Source organism: Lepus europaeus, chromosome 18, assembly GCF_033115175.1.
Source record: "Lepus europaeus isolate LE1 chromosome 18, mLepTim1.pri, whole genome shotgun sequence".
NCBI lineage: Eukaryota > Metazoa > Chordata > Mammalia > Lagomorpha > Leporidae > Lepus > Lepus europaeus.
In genome coordinates, this window is record NC_084844.1 from 2,969,605 (window position 1) to 2,985,551 (window position 15,947).

At 56.7% G+C, this 15,947-nt stretch overlaps 1 protein-coding gene across 2 annotated transcripts in view; it reads left to right on the plus strand.

Annotated features, from left to right (window-relative positions):
• CYTH1 (cytohesin 1) overlaps nucleotides 1-15,947 on the plus strand; it is a 121,611-nt gene that overhangs the window by 47,565 nt on the left and 58,099 nt on the right. Inside the window, exon 1 of one of the 2 annotated variants that reach the window (XM_062216411.1) lies at nucleotides 151-259. The exons of the other annotated variant lie outside the window; for it this stretch is intronic. Within the exon in view, the coding sequence (XP_062072395.1) occupies nucleotides 232-259 (28 nt within the window). The 5' untranslated portion in view covers nucleotides 151-231. Of the gene's footprint in view, nucleotides 1-150; nucleotides 260-15,947 lie in introns of those variants that run through there. 2 annotated transcript variants of the gene reach the window in all.

Below are 15,947 nucleotides of genomic sequence, written 5' to 3' on the forward strand. Positions count from 1 at the left end.
CCACTGCTAAACCAGTTGGACTCCAGCGTGAGGCTGCTCCCAGGTGCTGCAGCTGGGTGGTGGCAGTGGCTGGGCGTGGCCTCTTGGGAGGCTGGAGGCTGATTGGCCGCGTCTCGTGACCGCCCGTTCCCCTGCCTGTTCAGGACTGGTTGGTCTGGCACACCCTCAGGGACTCTGCTCTGGGGTTCCAGCTCTCCTCCGGAGGACGCAGCCTGCCTTGTCCTGAGCAAGATGGTTCTCAAAACGGAGGAAGAGGAGGGTGAGTCAGCCGGCAGGGAGCCGGCAGTGGAGTTTAGGATCTCTGGGGCAGAGTTCGCAGTCACTGGACTCTGCTGGGCCTCTCGTCTTGTGGAGCGTGGACGAGGCCGTGTGCTTCTCCAAGTGCCCAGGAGTCCGAGGGTCTTGGGGGGGCGGTGAATGTGTGAGGGTGAGCACCAGGTGTTGCGGGCCGTGCTCCCCCCCAGGGGCCCGCCACGGGCGGTTCTCAGCGGGACCCGGCGGCCGCCTCCGTGTTGACTGTGTGTGTACTTCCTGGATCTGCCTCGCAGAAGCTCTGGGATTGCACAAGTACCCAGAAATAACCCGAGCTTAAACAGCGGTGGCTCAGAGACTGGACTGAAAGTGCCAGTGAGTCTGGGGGGAAAGCGAATAGAATGTGACCGAGGGAAGAGACACGCTCAGCTCGGTGCTCTGCTCTGGGGACTGGGGCAAGACCGCAGCCCCACAGCGTCTGTGGAGCTTCCGCATCTCCACGCCCACGCCGCAAACAGTGCAGCTGTGAGTAATAGGCTGACAAACTCTGTGGCTTCGAAATCCCACAAGATCCTGAAGAACTGCATCTGAAAGCCCCCAGCCAGGGCTTCCCGACTGTCTGGAGCCCCCGGGTGGCGCGAGCGTCTCTGTGAGGTCGTCAGGTGCCTCCAGAGGACAGAGTGGCACAGGATGGCCAGTGGTTGTAGCTGGGAGTGAATGACAGGAATAAGTTTGAAATGAATAATTAGGCTACATTTCAGAGTGGACTTTGTGCAAGTTATAATAAATTCTGAGGTTTCCTTTTATGTTTTCCTTCTCTGGCTCACTGTGAAATTCTTCCTTAAAAAATTATTTTATTTATTTGAGAGTTACCGAGAGGAAGAGACATGGGTGGAGGGGAGGGGTCAGAGCTTGATCTTCCACCTGCTGGTTCATTCCTCAAGGAGCCACAACAGCCAGGGCTGGGCCAGGCTGAAGCCAGGAGCCAGGAGCTTCTTGCAGGTCTCCTGTGTGGGTGCAGGGGCCCAAGCACTCGGGCTGTCTTCCGCTGCTTTCCTAGGCACGTTAGCAGGGAGCTGGATGGGAAGCGGCGCCCATACGGGATGCTGTGCTGCAGACAGCAGCTGAGCCCACTGCGCCACAGCGCCGGCCAGTCTGCTGTCGGACAGCTCGCTTAGGCTGAGGCGTCGGCAGGAGAACTAAGATACTAAGCATCTCTGATTCCGCTCACTATGGATCAAGTCTGTGTTTTGCAGAATCAAAGCTGGTTGTGTCTTTATTTTTACTCAGGAGCATGTGTGGCATTGTACAAAGCACGTATCATAGCAAAACCCTGCGTCACCATCTGCTATGATAAGTTTTGAAGGGGACTCTCTAGTTTGAATCTTTTTTTTTTTTTTTAAGATTTATTTTATTTTATTTGAGAGGCAGAGGCAGAGAGAAACAGAGGTCTTCCAACCCCTGGTTCACTTCCCAGATGGCTGCAATGGCTGGAGCTGTGCTGATCCAAAGCCAGGAGCCAGGAGATTCTTCTGGGTCTCCCATGCAGGTGCAGGGCCCCAAGGACTTGGGCCATCTTCCACTGCTTTCCCAGGCCATAGCAAGGAGCTGGATGGGAAGTGGAGCAGCCGGGACTCGAACCAGCACCCATATGAGATACCGACACTGCAGGTGGTGGCTTTACCCACTGTGCCACAGTGCCAGCCCCTCTAGTTTGACTTCCACGGGCTTTTCTGTTGAATATATCGGGGATGAATGCTCTCGGTGCTGTAGAGAGGTTTAGGGCTGCCCTCCTCCTCCTCCCTCTCCGCCTTCTTCTCCTGGCTGCCTTCTTTCTTTCTTTCTTTTTCCTTTTTACAAAGAGATTTATTTATTTGAAAGTTAGAGTTACAAAGAGAGAGGAAGAGAGAAATCTTCCATCTGCTGGTTCACTCCCTAGATGGTCACAACGGCCAGGCCGAAGCCAGAAGTTTCATCAGGGTTTCCTATGTGGTACAGGGGTCTGAGCACTTGGCCATCTTCCTCTGCTTTTCCCGGTCGTTAGCAGGGACCTGGATTGGAAGTGGAGCAGCTGGGACATGAACTGGCACCTGTGTGGGGTGTTGGCGTCACAGGTAGCAGCTAAGCACAGTGCCGGCCTAGCCCTTTGCTTTTGGTGAAGCAGGTGGAGCGAGGCCACGGATTCTGATCTGCGTCTAGTCTCTGACGCTTTCTGTAGTCTCCCCGTTTTCACCATCAAAATGCAGAACTGGCTGTGGGGCTCAGAGGCACAGTCTGGCTGGCAGGTTTCTGGAAGGCAACAGTGGGGTTTTTTAGACCCAGTGTTGTTGGAAGGAATAGGCAGGTAGTAGAGGTCCTAGGAGGCTCCAGTCTAGGATGCTAAGGGCTCTTAGGAGCCTGCAAACTGACCAGCTGGCGTGAGGACCGGGCTGGGAACCGGAAGTGGCCCCACGGAGCAGGACCGCCTCCAGTTTTCATTCACCCCTCCCTGTGGCTTGGGGAGGTTCTAGACTATGCTCGTGTCTGGGGCTGGCAGAACCTGCGTATGTGGTCTGTGCTGGCTCCTCCGAGGTGGAGGGCGAGGCCTCCCGGAGCTATCCCAGTCTCCATCTCTGTTTCCCCTGGGGTCCGGCGGCCGGCTGACGTCAGCGTTACTGAACTTCCAGTGTTGCTGCCTCTGCTGTCCTCTCCTAGCAGCTCAGCGGTGTTTTCTCTCCACCTCTGAAGAGCTGCGACCTGTGGGGAATTCACACAGGTCCCATCTTGCAGATGGAGCTGCGTGCCGCAGCCTTGCCGGGGCCTGCGCTCTGGTGCAGTGGATCAAGCCGCTGCTCAGGACACCAGTATCTCATAGCTGAGTGCCTGTGTGATCCCACCTGCCGTGCCTCTGCCCAGCCCCCGTTCACCCTGGGAAGGCAGCAACTGGAGGCCCAGGTGATCGGGCCCCTACGTGCAGTCCAGGATAGAGTTCTGGCTCCTGGCTTTGGTCCGGCCCAGCTATGCTGTTGGGGCCTTTTGGAGAGTAAACCAGTGGATGGAAGACTTCTCTCTGCCTGTAGATAAATCTTATTTTTTTCTCTTTTATTTGACAGGCAGAGTTAGACAGTGAGAGAGACAGAGAGAAAGGTCTTCCTTCCGTTGGCCACAAAGGCGGGCGCGCTGCACCGATCCGAAGCCAGGAGCCAGGTGCTTCCTCCTGGTCTCCCATGTGGGTGCAGGGGCCCAAGCACTTGGGCCATCTTCTGCTGCTTTCCCAGGCCACAGCAGAGAGTTGGGTCGGAAGAGGAGCAGCCGGGACTCGAACTGGTGCCCATATGGGATGCTGATGTCACAGGTGGCGGCTTTACCCACTGCGCCACAACACCAGCCCCAGATAAACAGATCTTAAACATTTTTCAGAAAGGCCCATTGCCATGGCTCTCTGGAGGGACTCTGAGCCCAGACCAGCCAGGAATTAGCGACTTTTGGGATATGGTGGTGTCATGTCCTCACCTGTTACTGGTCACCTTTCTGCTTTTTTCTGGACTACCTCATGCACTCGCTTCTGTGGACGTAGGCACCCCAGTGCACCGGGGGCGGTGGGGACAGAGCACCCTCATCCTGCAGCCTGGGCCGCCACCTTCCTCCCTTCCTCCTGAGAGCAGTCTCCTGACGTTATCGTGTGCTTTCTTACTCTGGAAGCTCAGCCTCTGACCCAGAGATTCGGCGCGTTTCTGCTCTGAGCCACTGGCTGCTGCTGCTTCATCGCCGTGCTGTCCGGTTTCTCGAGTCAGAGAGCACAGAGGAGCCTGTGGGCTCAGAGCAGGACGGTGCGGTCACAGCTGCTGTGTCTCGTGTCTCGGTGCCGGAATAGAGCCCAAGGTCTCAGCAGCTGTGTCGTGTGTCTCGTGTCTTGGTGCCGGAATAGAGCCCAAGGACGTCTCCTCCACAGAAGCACTCCGCGCCGGTCTCAGCCGCTGTCGGTGACTGGTGGCATCCTGAGTTTGAACACATGGGCCCGTGGGTACGCTGCAGCTGCAGCTACACAGAAAGGCAGAACAGAAAGACTCCAAGCTCCCTCTCTGTCTCCCCCAGAGCTCGGTGGAGGAGGCCGCTGGGCACTGCTGGTGACTGCTGGGCTCTGCTGGTGGCCGCTGGGCGCTGCTGGGCACTGCTGGTGGCCGCTGGGCGCTGCTGGTGACTGCTGGGCGCTGCTGGTGGCCGCTGGGCGCTGCTGGTGGCCGCTGGGCTCTGCTGGTGGCCGCTGGGTGCCCTTCTGGAAGCTTTCTGTGCGTGGGCCACACTCCGGGACCCTCGTGCAGTGCTCTGGCTAGTCTGCCTCCTTGGCTGTGGCTTAGCTCTCTCTAGGTTAGCGACTGGAGATACCTCACGCTTCTAAGTAGTCTCTACTTTTTGCAGTTTTGGGAATGTGCTCCTTGGGTAAATTCTTAAACAAAATTTAAGCTTCACATTCTGGCCAGCATTGTGGTGTAGGGGGTTAGGCTCTGCCATTCCATATAGGCACCAGTTCAAGTCCAGGCTTCTCCACTTCTGATCCAGCTCTCTGCTGTGGCCTGGGAAAGCAGCAGAGAATGGCCCAAGTCCTTGGGCTCCTGCACCCGTGTGAGAGACCTGGATGAAGCTTTTGGCTGCTGGCTTTAGCCTGGCCTAGCCCCGGCCATTGTGGCCATTTGGGGAGTGAACCAGTGGATGGAAGATTCGCTCTCTCTTTCTCTCTTTGTCTCTCCCTCTCTCTGTCTGTAACCCTGCCTCTCTAATAAATAAATAAATAAATCTTTAAAAAATTATTATTCTATTTATTTACCTCCCAACTGTAAGAATGAGGGGGAAAACACACTTGAATTCACTAAATTTTTAAGTGCAAAATTAAAACATAAATAACACACAGTTTTCCATTACTTTGGCAAAAATCAGAATGTTTGATGACAGAAGATACCATAGGCCCCTGTCGGACCCTCACCAGCAAGGGTCCAACGCAGTCACGACACAGTCACTGTTCATCGGTTCTCAAGGAACTTTTACTTGTGGGGGCAAAAGGAAAGCGGGGAGAGGAGAAAAGAAGAGGAGGGGCCGTGGCGGCCGCCCAGATCCCAATGTCCCTTTATGCTGATTCGTCCAATCAGATGGAAGGGCGCGTACAGTCTCAGGTCGAAAGTCCATCTGTTTCACCTGGTTCTTCCTAGTTGTTTATGCAGAGTCCATTGTCTCATCTGTTTCACCGGGTTCTTCCTAGTTGTTTATGCAGAGTCCATTGTCTCATCTGTTTCACCGGGTTCTTCCTAGTTGTTTATGCAGAGTCCATTGTCTCATCTGTTTCACCGGGTTCTTCCTAGTTGTTTATGCAGAGTCCATTGTCTCATCTGTTTCACCTGGCTGTGTTCGTAGGACTTGTGGTCGACCGATTGCTGCAAGCTCTGCAGATGAAGTGGTTCTCACAGGTGGCCAGCCTGCGGTTCCCCACAGGCCCCCACTTATTGCTAGTTAAGTATAAATTGGTATAATCTTTTATACTTCTGAAACTTAAAATGCACAAACCTTCTAAGAATTTGATTCTTTTTTTAAATTTTATTATTATTATTGTTTTTTGACAGGCAGAGTGGACAGTGAGAGAAAGAGACAGAGAGAAAGGTCTTCCTTTTCTGTTGGTTCACCCTCCAATGGCTGCTGTGGCCGGCGTGCTGCGCTGATCCGAAGCCAGGAGCCAGGTGCTTCTCCTGGTCTCCCATGGGGTGCAGGGCCCAAGCACTTGGGCCATCCTCCACTGCACTCCCGGGCCACAGCAGAGAGCTGGCCTGGAAGAGGGGCAACTGGGACAGAAGCCGGCACCCTGACTGGGACTAGAACCCAGGGTGCCGGCGCCACAGGTGGAGGATTAGCCTATTGAACTGTGGTGCCGGCCGAATTTGATTCTTTTTAAATTTTCTTTTATTAAAGATTTATTTTATTGATCTGAAAGGCAGAGTTACAGAGAGAGGGAGAGAGAGACACAGAGAGAGATCTTCCATGGCTGCAGGGACCCAAATACTTGGACCATCCTCTGCTGCTTTCGCAGGCCATTAGCAGGGAGCTGGATCAGAAGTGGAGCAGCCAGGACTTGAACCGCTGCCTATGTGGGATGCCCGGCAGAGGCTTAACCTACTATACCACAGCACCAGCCCCAAATAATAATACATTCTTTTTTTAAAAATATTTATTTGAAATGCATAGTTACAAAGAGGCAGAGAGAGAGAGAGAGAGAGATCTTCCATCATCTGCTGGTTCATTCTCCAAATAGCCACAATGACTAGAGCTGGGCTGATCCGAACCCAGGAGCCAGGAGCTTCTTCTAGATCTCTCACGTGGGTGCAGGGGCCCAAGAACTTGGGCCATCTTCTACTGCTTTCCCAGGCTGTAATAGGGAGCTGGATCGGAAGTGGAATAGCCGGGATTCGAACCAGCACCCATATGGGATGCCGGCACTGCAGGCGGCGGCTTTTCCCGCTATGCCACTGCCTGGCCCCATAAAAACATTGTTTTGTGTCTGTTCGTGTCTCTCATTCTGTAACCTGCCGCTGTACCCCCCTCCTCATTGTCCTCGTCGGTGTCTTACTGATTTTCCATCCACGTGGGAGTTTGTCATCCTAGGGGATTACCTTTTGCCTTTTCGAGTTTTACTCTCCAGTCAAAAGCTTTTCACTGTAGTGGACAGATTCTCCAGGATTATGACCGTGTTAATCCATTCCTTGCTCTGGAGTTTTTGTGGTTTGTGTATTTTGAGTAAGAGCTTTGGTTAGCTCAGAATGTACCTGGACGTGGGCGAGGCAGGCACTTGCTAGGCCGAGCAGGTTCTTGCCGACCTGAAGCGCCACCGTGGTGCTGAGCGTTTCCTGAGCCCCTCTCCTGCGGTGCAGGTCCAGTTACTGACATCTGCTGTGTTAATGTCTCGTCTGAGCCCGCCCATCAGCCTTGTCCCCTCCGTGTTTTCTGGACCCTTCTCACCCATGAACTCGGGTGTCCTTCCCACGACTGTGTGTCTGCAAAGCTCTTGCTGGTGGCGTAAGTCTGAAGCCTGCGTCACCGGGGCAGCGTTGTCACTGCTGGGGTCCTCCTAGCTGTGCGCCAGCCCTCCTCTGCCATCCTGATGTCTTTCTCCTGGCTCGGCTGCCCGAGCCCTCGTGGCGTGGGGTAATTTGCCGGTGTTTGGGGGTAGCATAGAGTTGACGAGAGAAGCCAAGTGCATCTCGTGGTCCAGGATGCCAGCCGAGCCTGAGAAAGTGTTGCGGTAGGGAGAAGCCCGGGGAACGTCCATGGTCTCAGGCGCTCAGGGCCCTCACCGGTCAGCTCCCTCCTGAGTGGGCTTTGGAGGGGAAGGCACTACCCCGTGAGGTCTCAAAGACAAGACGCTTTACCCTCCTGCCTCCCTCCCACTGCTCAGCCTCCTGCCACGCTCCCTCCCTGAGGCTCCGCTGCTGTCTGGGAGGACAGATGGGGTCTGATGCCGGGAGGAGGTGTGCTGCGGCCCTGCCCCGCCGGTGAGCAGCCTGGGCCTGCCCAGCTCCAGAAAGCTGGTGCCCTGGCGTTGCCTGTGGCATCTCTGGACGCGGGGCAGCTCTGTGGAGCCGCTCTCTGCTCTGAAGTGAGAGTAGACGCGGTTTCTCCCTCGAGAGACACTGGACCCAGCCCGGAGCAGGGACAGGCGCTCACCTGCCCTCGCCGAGGAAGCCGTTAGGCTGTGGCTATGGCTGCTGGTGACCAGTGAACGGGGCAGAATTCCAGAAATTCCAGCCTTGGTGTCCAGGTGACCCTGGAGGGAGGAGAGGTTGAGGACCTGAGGCCTCACGGCTTTGGGTTGATTCGGCGCGGTGGTGCCTGGAGCCAGGTCTCAGGTTGTTTGGGGTGAGGGGCCTTCTGAGCAGTGTTGCGGGTCGGCGGCTTTGGGACGTTGAGGAATTCAGGCATACGGATTCATCCCGGGCTTGAGCCCCACCTCTGCTTCTGCACCTGGGCACCACCTGCGGCAGCTGATGTTGCCCCCTGCCGGAACAGAGGTCCTGGCTCCTGGCTTCCACCCAGCCAGCCTCAGTGGTGGTGGGCGATTCAGGGGAGGAACCAGCAGATGGAAAATTCTGCCTCTGAAATGGATAAAGAAATAAATCTTTAAAACATAAGAGAAAAAGACAACAGTAGGTTGGACTTGAGCAGCTCTGTTGGGCAGGGAGGAGGGCACCTCGGCTGGGCCAGGGTGAGAGGTGGGATTATTCAGTGAGGGGAGAGCACAGAGGCCTGGGATGAGCAGAGCTGAAACCTCCAGTCCACAATTTTGTGGAAAATTGGTGTCCTTGGGCCGGTGTTGTGACATATCAGATAAAGCCACCACCTGTGACACGTGTATCCCATAGGGGTGCTGGTTCGTGTCCCACTTGCTCTACTTTGATCCAGTTTCTCGCTGATGGCCTGGGAAAAACAGTGGAAGATGGCTTGAGTGTCTGAGCCCCTACACCCACGTGGGAGACTGGGATGGAGCTTCCTGGCTGTTGTGGCCATCCGGGGGGTGAACCAGCATATGGAAGATCTCTGTCTGTCTCTATAGCTCTGCCTTTCAAATAAATAAATAAATACATTTTTTTTATTGGCATCACTTTGCAGCTTAAAACAGAAATTCCATAAATAATTTTAGGGTTTGTTTTTCACAGACTTGGTATGCTTCTTTTAAATGAGCATTGCCGCTTTGACACGGACGTTGAAGCGTTCATATTCTGGCTTTCTCTTAAACATGTCTGCTGGGATACAGAGCCAGTGTCTTCGGGCCAGGTCTGGTGACAATGCCACAGTGATGAGGACATCTGTCCGCATTCCGCAGCTGGGCTGCCCTAGACGCAGCTCCGAGCACGGCAGCGTGGCAGCGGGGCGGGCTCTGGAGGGAGGGAGGGTTCTGTCTTCATTCCGTGGGCAGAAGACTGGAGGGAGGGAGGCGTGGGGGTGGTGGTGTTCTGCCTAGATCAGTGGTTCTTAACTGGGGACAGCTGGCAGTGTCTGGAGACTCCTGGTTGTCGCCCCGTTTGGGGGGCTGGTGGAGAGATGTGCTGCGATGAGTGGGGTAGAGGCCGGCGAGGCAGTTGAGTGCCCTGGGGTGCACGGGGAGGCGGCCCCAGCAGGGATCCGCCCGAGCGCCGGCGGCCCTGGTGGCAGAGCCCTGCTCGGTGCAGCTGTGCACTGACTGATTGGCTTGTACTTTCCTCTCCTTGCTGCTTTTGTACTTTTTTTTTTTTTTTTTTTTAAATCTTGTGTCAATTAGAATGGCTGTAATCCAAAAGACAAAAAGTAACAAATGCTGGTGAGGATCTGAAGAAAGGGTGAGTTAATACGGCTGTTACGGAAAACAGTATGGAGGGGCCTCAAAGAACCAAAACTGGAACTGCCGGTGACCCAGCAATCCCAGTGTCCCCTGGGCATGCACCCAAGGGACGTTCATGCGGCACTGTTCCTGTCGGCAGCCCAGGCGTGGTCCACCCGGCGTCTCCTGAGGGGCGCACCAGGAACAGGCAGTATACAGACACGTGGGAGGCTTTTTTTTTTATTTTTAAAATTCTGTTTGAGAGACAGCGGGCACCTGTCTTTCCTTGCCCACAGCAGCCAAGGGGCTGAAGCTGGGAACACAGTCCAGCCCCACCCCACCCCCCACCCCCCCGTGAGTGGCAGGAACCCAGCTGCTTAAGCCATCACTGGCTTCCAGGGCTGGTGCTAGCCGAAAGCCACAGCCAGGGACTGAACCCGTGAGCTGTGACCGTCACAGTAGGACGTGGCAGCCTAGCCAGTGTCCGTACGGCTAGGCCACAGGCCTGCCCCGCGCCAGGGGACGTTGTTCAGCCATAAAAGTGAATGAGACCTTGTCATGTATGGCAGCGTGTGCGGAAGCTGACATGTTAGATAGCCAGGTAGAGCAGGACAGGTCCTGCGTGTAACGCTCAGAGTGGTCACTGAGGGTCAGGACGTGGAGGGGTGGGGGTGGGCCTGGGTGAGGAGGGAGGTAGAGATTCCGGCGTGCGGTTGTCCGGAGGGGTGGCTGTGTTCTGTTGTTTATGAAGCACTGAAGGGAGGGGTTTGCAGGTTCACTACACAGAGGAACGATGAATGTCTGAGGGATGGAGAAGCTGATCACCCTGATCGGATCACACGCGCCGTGCGCTGTGAATTTGTGCAGTGATTCTGTCAGTAAACGAGGAAAGCGAAACCCCGGCGGACGTCTGTCTCCTTGTTCGTCAAAGGCGGTGTCCTTGTCTTCTGTTCAGCATGGGGGCCTGGCCTGTGACGTTCTTGTGTTGGCGACTGGGGCCCCAAATGTGTGGGTCGGTGCTGGTGGTGACCCCACGACCTCTGGAGCTTGAGAGCTGGCCGGCGGGCTGCGGCAGTGCCCTGTCCCCAGCAGCCCACGTTCTCCAGGGAGCGCAGTGCCACAGCCTCTGGGGAGCGAAGAACCGCTGCGGCGTCCTGTGTGGAGATGGGGGCTCAGGGCCCCCGGGGGAGGCCGCCTGCCGGCCCTCCCCAGAGGGTTAGTGCCTTGGCCTGAGGACCTGCCCTGGGCCGAGAGAACATCCGCTTCCCGTCCACTCGGCAGGGAGAGGCCATCACAACCAAGGGTTAACATGGCCCAGCGACAGCAGCCGCCAGGTTCTGCCGGAAGGGGAGAAAGCAAGTGCAGCCTATGAGCAGACGCTTGCGGTGCCTCCCCTCCCCCCAGGAGGCCGGGAGTGGGGCTGGGTAGGAGGGGCGCTGTGATTGCATTCATGGAAATGAGCCTGCGAGGAGCAGCACGCGCGGGTGTCAGCCGCGGCCCTGCACGCCCGTCCCCGGGCCCACGCCAGCCTTCCCCGCCAGGCTCAGCTCACTGCCACCGCGGGCTCCTCCGCTGGGCCTTTGTCTCCTCCGGACGCCCTCTCCGGTGCCCTTGTGTGCTGGCACACACGCACTGTCCTTGCCCTGGTTCTCCCTGCAGCCAGAGCTGGGGGCGCTCCCAGGAGCCTGGGCCTGTGGCCTCTGACTTGGAGAGCTGCGACCGGCCGAGGCTTTGATGTTGCCGCCCAGGGCTTGCCAGGACACTGGGGCCGCAGGAGAGGGGACTCGCCGCGGGTAAGAGGCTGGGTCGATGGCGCGCGGTGGAGCTGTGCCTGTAGATCCCTCTTGGTGCCTGCCTGCCTCCCCACCCCGCTGCCGGCTGCCGGCCGCAGGAGCTGGTGTGTGTGCGGCGTTTCTCTGCATGTGTGTCCTTTGGATCCACATCTTCTCTTCTCGCTAGGATTTTTCCGTGGGTGTCTCTGGATAGGGGTCCGGGCTTCAGTGCAGTGTCTCCCAGGCCTGAGACTTGAGAGCAAGCCGGTAACCAGGTTCCGTGGCCCAGCCGTGGTGAGGTTAGAAACAGGACTGCAGAAAGCGGTTCGGGGCGATCTCTCCCCTCCAGACCTGCCTGCCCACGAGCTTCCCTTTGCTTCTTAAGGGCCTTAGAGCCGTTCCTGGGCAGGGGGAGCCAACCTGGTCCGAGGGTCCTTTCCATCGGTTAGCCTGAGCGAGAATGTCTAAGTGCCAGACGAATTCGGGGTCTCTAGAGGACCAGGACACAGATAGACGGGAGGCATGAGGGTGACGTGGGAGAGAACAGGCTTCCTAAGACCCCCACCGAGCCTCTGTTTCCACAGGAGGGGTGTGGTGGCCCAGCTGCAGGCATGGGGAGTGGCCGTGCCTCAGCCAGGAGCCCCCCTGCAGGAAGGACACGTACAGTTGGTCCCCTTGGTGGAATATGGAACTTCCGGGCCTCCCCGGGAGCTGAGGGCCAAGCCGCTGTCTCAAGGAGGCTCTGTGGTGGTAGGGTTCTCGCTGAGTGTCCACAGTCTCTGCGTTCAGTCGCCATGATCCTTGAAGAAAACGCACACGCGCGCACACACACACACACAGGAGTGGAGACAGACAGACGTCTGAGTGCTGGAGAGAAACCGCGGTGAAGGCAGCAGCACCAGGTGCTGCGCCGTGAGGCTTCTGAGCAGCTGTGTTGTTAAAGTGGTTCTTCTCCCGTGTTTAGCTCTCATGGGAAGCAGAGGCTCGCTGTGCTTGCTTCTATAAGCCAGATTTTTAGGATAAAATTTTGTGACTTAGTTTCTGTAACTACCTTGTAATGTGACCTCATAATACGCAGACTAAGTCTTCCAGTGCTAGGATCTGTTGGATAGAGAGGGTTACCCTCTCTGTGTGGTAAGCTAGTGCATGGAGCTCCTTAGTGGACATTTTCCCACCTGAGAAGGACTGAGATAGACGCACATCCTCATTACACACATACGTGGGTGAAGAGAGTCGTGGTTTGCCCAGGGTCATGCGTTGGGTGTCTCCCTGCCTCCCTTGTTAACCCTAGGCAGCAGCTCCTGGATTCGTGAGGCGGGAGCAGTTAGGCTGGCTGGGACCAGGAACAAGGTCTCCTCCAAGCAGCAGACTGTGGTCATAAACCCTTTCGCTGCAGGGGGTGGGCGGTTTGGGGAACTGCAACAGGCTCAGTGCTCCTGCCGGCAGTTCTCTGGGAGACCCCTCTGCTGTGCGCGCCGGTCAGCTCAGGTCGTGCTGTGTGTGATCGCTCTCACCTCCCACTTTTCAGCTGGTGGTGAAGCACTTTAAAGTGCTCTACACAAAAGGCAAATGATAGTTTCTTGGGAAAGGGACCAGGTTAAGAGATATCATAAGTTAGGCTGATGCTATTGAAGTTTTGTTTATTTTTAATTGTAAAATACACAGAAAATTTGCCATCTTGACCATGTTGTGTTGGGTTCAGTGGTGTGAAGCAGCCACACTGCTGTGCAGTCATTTCTTATCTTGCAGAACTGAAACTCAGCCACATCCAGCATCTCCCCTCCTCCCTCTCAGGGGACCCAGTCTGCTCCCCGAGTCTGCAGATGTGACCGCCCTAGGGACCTCGTACAGTTGGGGTCCTGCAGCGTGTGTCCTTTGTCCTGGCCTGTCCCACAAAGGAGAAGGTCCCCAGGGCTCATCCCGTGGCCGCGTGTGTGAGAGGCTGAATGGCAGCGTGCGCAAGCTTGGAGAGGATCTCTGTGGGTTTGACTCGGTCGGGAGGAAGCGTGGGTAGGTTCGCAGCGTTGTGAAGGTGTGAACGTGGCAGCGCATCGCTGGGGAAGGTGTCGCTGCCTCTCGGCTGCCTCTCGTGTCCTCTGATCCTGACAGTCACCCCAAGGCCTTGCTCTAAAGTTAAGGCGGCTGTGAAGCCCCAGAGCCGGCACAGCTTTGGTCTATGCTCCTGTGGCCTTGGACAGACCTCACCCCTTGTGCTTGCCTTGTCGGCAGGGAACTGGGAGTTTTGTGGACGCTGAAGATGACTTTTCTCGGTGAGGGAGGGAGGGAGGAACATCTCTCCCGGACCCCGATCCGTCAGAACGTCACATCACCTCTGCCCGCAGCACTGTCTCCTCGCTCTGCTTGGTTGCGTTGACTGTTTCCTGTTCCTGAGGCGTGCTTGTGTTTCCCCCAGAGCATCCCGCCTCCTGGCTGGCTGTTGCTTTGAGGCACAAATAGGTCAAGGCAGCTGCCGAGGTCACGGGGCCGCCGGGTGTGCGGGGCCGTGGTTAGGACACAAGAGCTCCGTGCGCAGAGTGGCAGCCTCTGACCCATCCCAGACGTGGGGTGAGGAGCTTGGAGCATCCCACGTGGCCCTGCTCAACACGTGCTCCTGAACTTGTCGGTGTATCTGTAGACAAGTCCCTGGCATTGCTGCTCTGCCGTCCGTGTGTCAGGCAGGCGCTAAGTGTGCTGTCAGGCACTGGTGCCACACTGGAAAGAGAAGGAGCGGTCAGATGTGCAGACAAGGGAAGGAATATGGCTCGTGTGCAACACACCCTCGTGCACTGTGCCGTCTCCTTGCTCGCCCCAGTGTTACACCAGTGTTCTGTTGTATGGGGGGAGTGGCCCACACCGGGTTAGGACTGTGCTGAACAGTGCCTGTCTCCAAAGCCTAAGTTCTGTCTAATATTTTAAAGTTTTTATTTTAAAGATTTATTTATTTGAGAGGCAGAGTTATAGACAGAGAGGAAGAGACAGAGAGCGAGCGAGCTTCCATCCACTGGTTCACTGCCCAGATGGCTGCAATGGCCAGAGCTGGGCTGATCCAAGGCCAGGAGCTTCTTCCGGGTCTCCCACATGGGTGCAAGCACTGAACCATCTTCCACTGCTCTCCCAAGCGCATTAGCAGGCAGCTGGATGGGAAGTGGAGCAGCCGAGCTCCAACCGGTGCCCGTATGGGATGCTGGCATTGCAGGCAGCAGCTTAACCTACCATGCTACAGCCTCGGCCCCTACTTTGAAGTTTTAAAAGTGTTTCCTGGGAGACAAAGTCTCTCTCTCTCTTTGTCTCTCTGTCTCTCTGTCTCTCTCTCTCTCTCACACACACACACACACACACACACACCATCCCACCTCCGCCTCCCCCCAGCAGAGGGAGGGGGCCTGGTCCCACTGGCGGGATGCTCCAGGTGTTGTGGATAGGTGCTGACCACTGTGACAGTCATGGCCTGGGAGGGCTGCGTCTTGGAGGTGGGAGAACAGCACCCTGGCCCTGTGTTTGTAAAGCATGGTGTTCTCAGAGCAGTTCTTCACACAGAACGCTGGGGCCGTCTTGGCACTGCTGCTGTGTTAGCGCTGAGTCCCAGGGTGGTGGTGGGTGAGGAGGAGGCTGGGTCTGTGTGTGGGTCTGTGAGGGTGTGCGGAGCGGGAGGCGCCCGTGGCAGCACCCCCGATGGCTGTGTGTGGAGCTGAGGAAGACCTCCTGGCGCTGGGCAGGGGCTTGGCTGGGGCATTTGTCTTTGTGCACCTGCCTTTCCCATGAGTGCAGAAGCTGGACTTTTCTGTTGGATTACTTTTGAAAATGCGTCCCTGCTGTGCTGGCCCCAGGATGGACCCTTTTCCTCACTGAGAGGCAGGCTGTGAGCAGGCCTGTTTTAGAGTCAGGCTGCAGGGACCTGGCGGCGGCAGGATGGCCCTGGAGCCGCTCTTGGTCCTCAAGCCTGCCTTGGACGCTTTGGTTTTCCCAAACCCACAGGGGCTTAGGAGGGTGGCAGCTGCTGTGCGTTGTTGAGCAGGATTCCCTGGGGCCCGCGGGTCAGGGGAGGCAGAGCCCACCGTGTGCTCATTTATCGTCCCCTGTGCCTTTAAGACAGTCCTCCTTTGTATGTGCTGGCTGGAACCACTTCAGCTCTGGGCTTCTGCCGATTGTTAAAATCTGCAAAGCAACATTTAAATAAATAACTGAAGGCTCCCTTGTGTGCTGCTCTAGTCGCAGCTCAGCACAGTGGCCCCTTGTTCTCCTCACTTCAGTCTCCTCATTGGATTGGAACCTTGGGGAGGAATGGTGAGGGGCTGGCTGCCTCTGCGCACCTTGCAGGCTAACCTGGCTGGGCGGGGTGGGCCAGCCGCTCCTCCCCGGTGGCTGGGACCTGCAGCGGGGAGGGAGGGGGCTTGTCGTTCTGCCACCTGGCCCTCCGGGCGCTGCTCCGCAGTTTAGCCCCAGGCACTGGGCCGGGAGAGGCAGCGCGGATGGACGGGTGGACGGGTGGACCGATGGACGGCCTTCCCTGATTCCCATGTGAGGTGCGGGCTGGGCGCTGTTATCTCCAAGGCCTGGCCTCTCCTGTCCCCGCCATGGCCTTCAGCGTCCTTAGGACAGTCCCTCTGCTC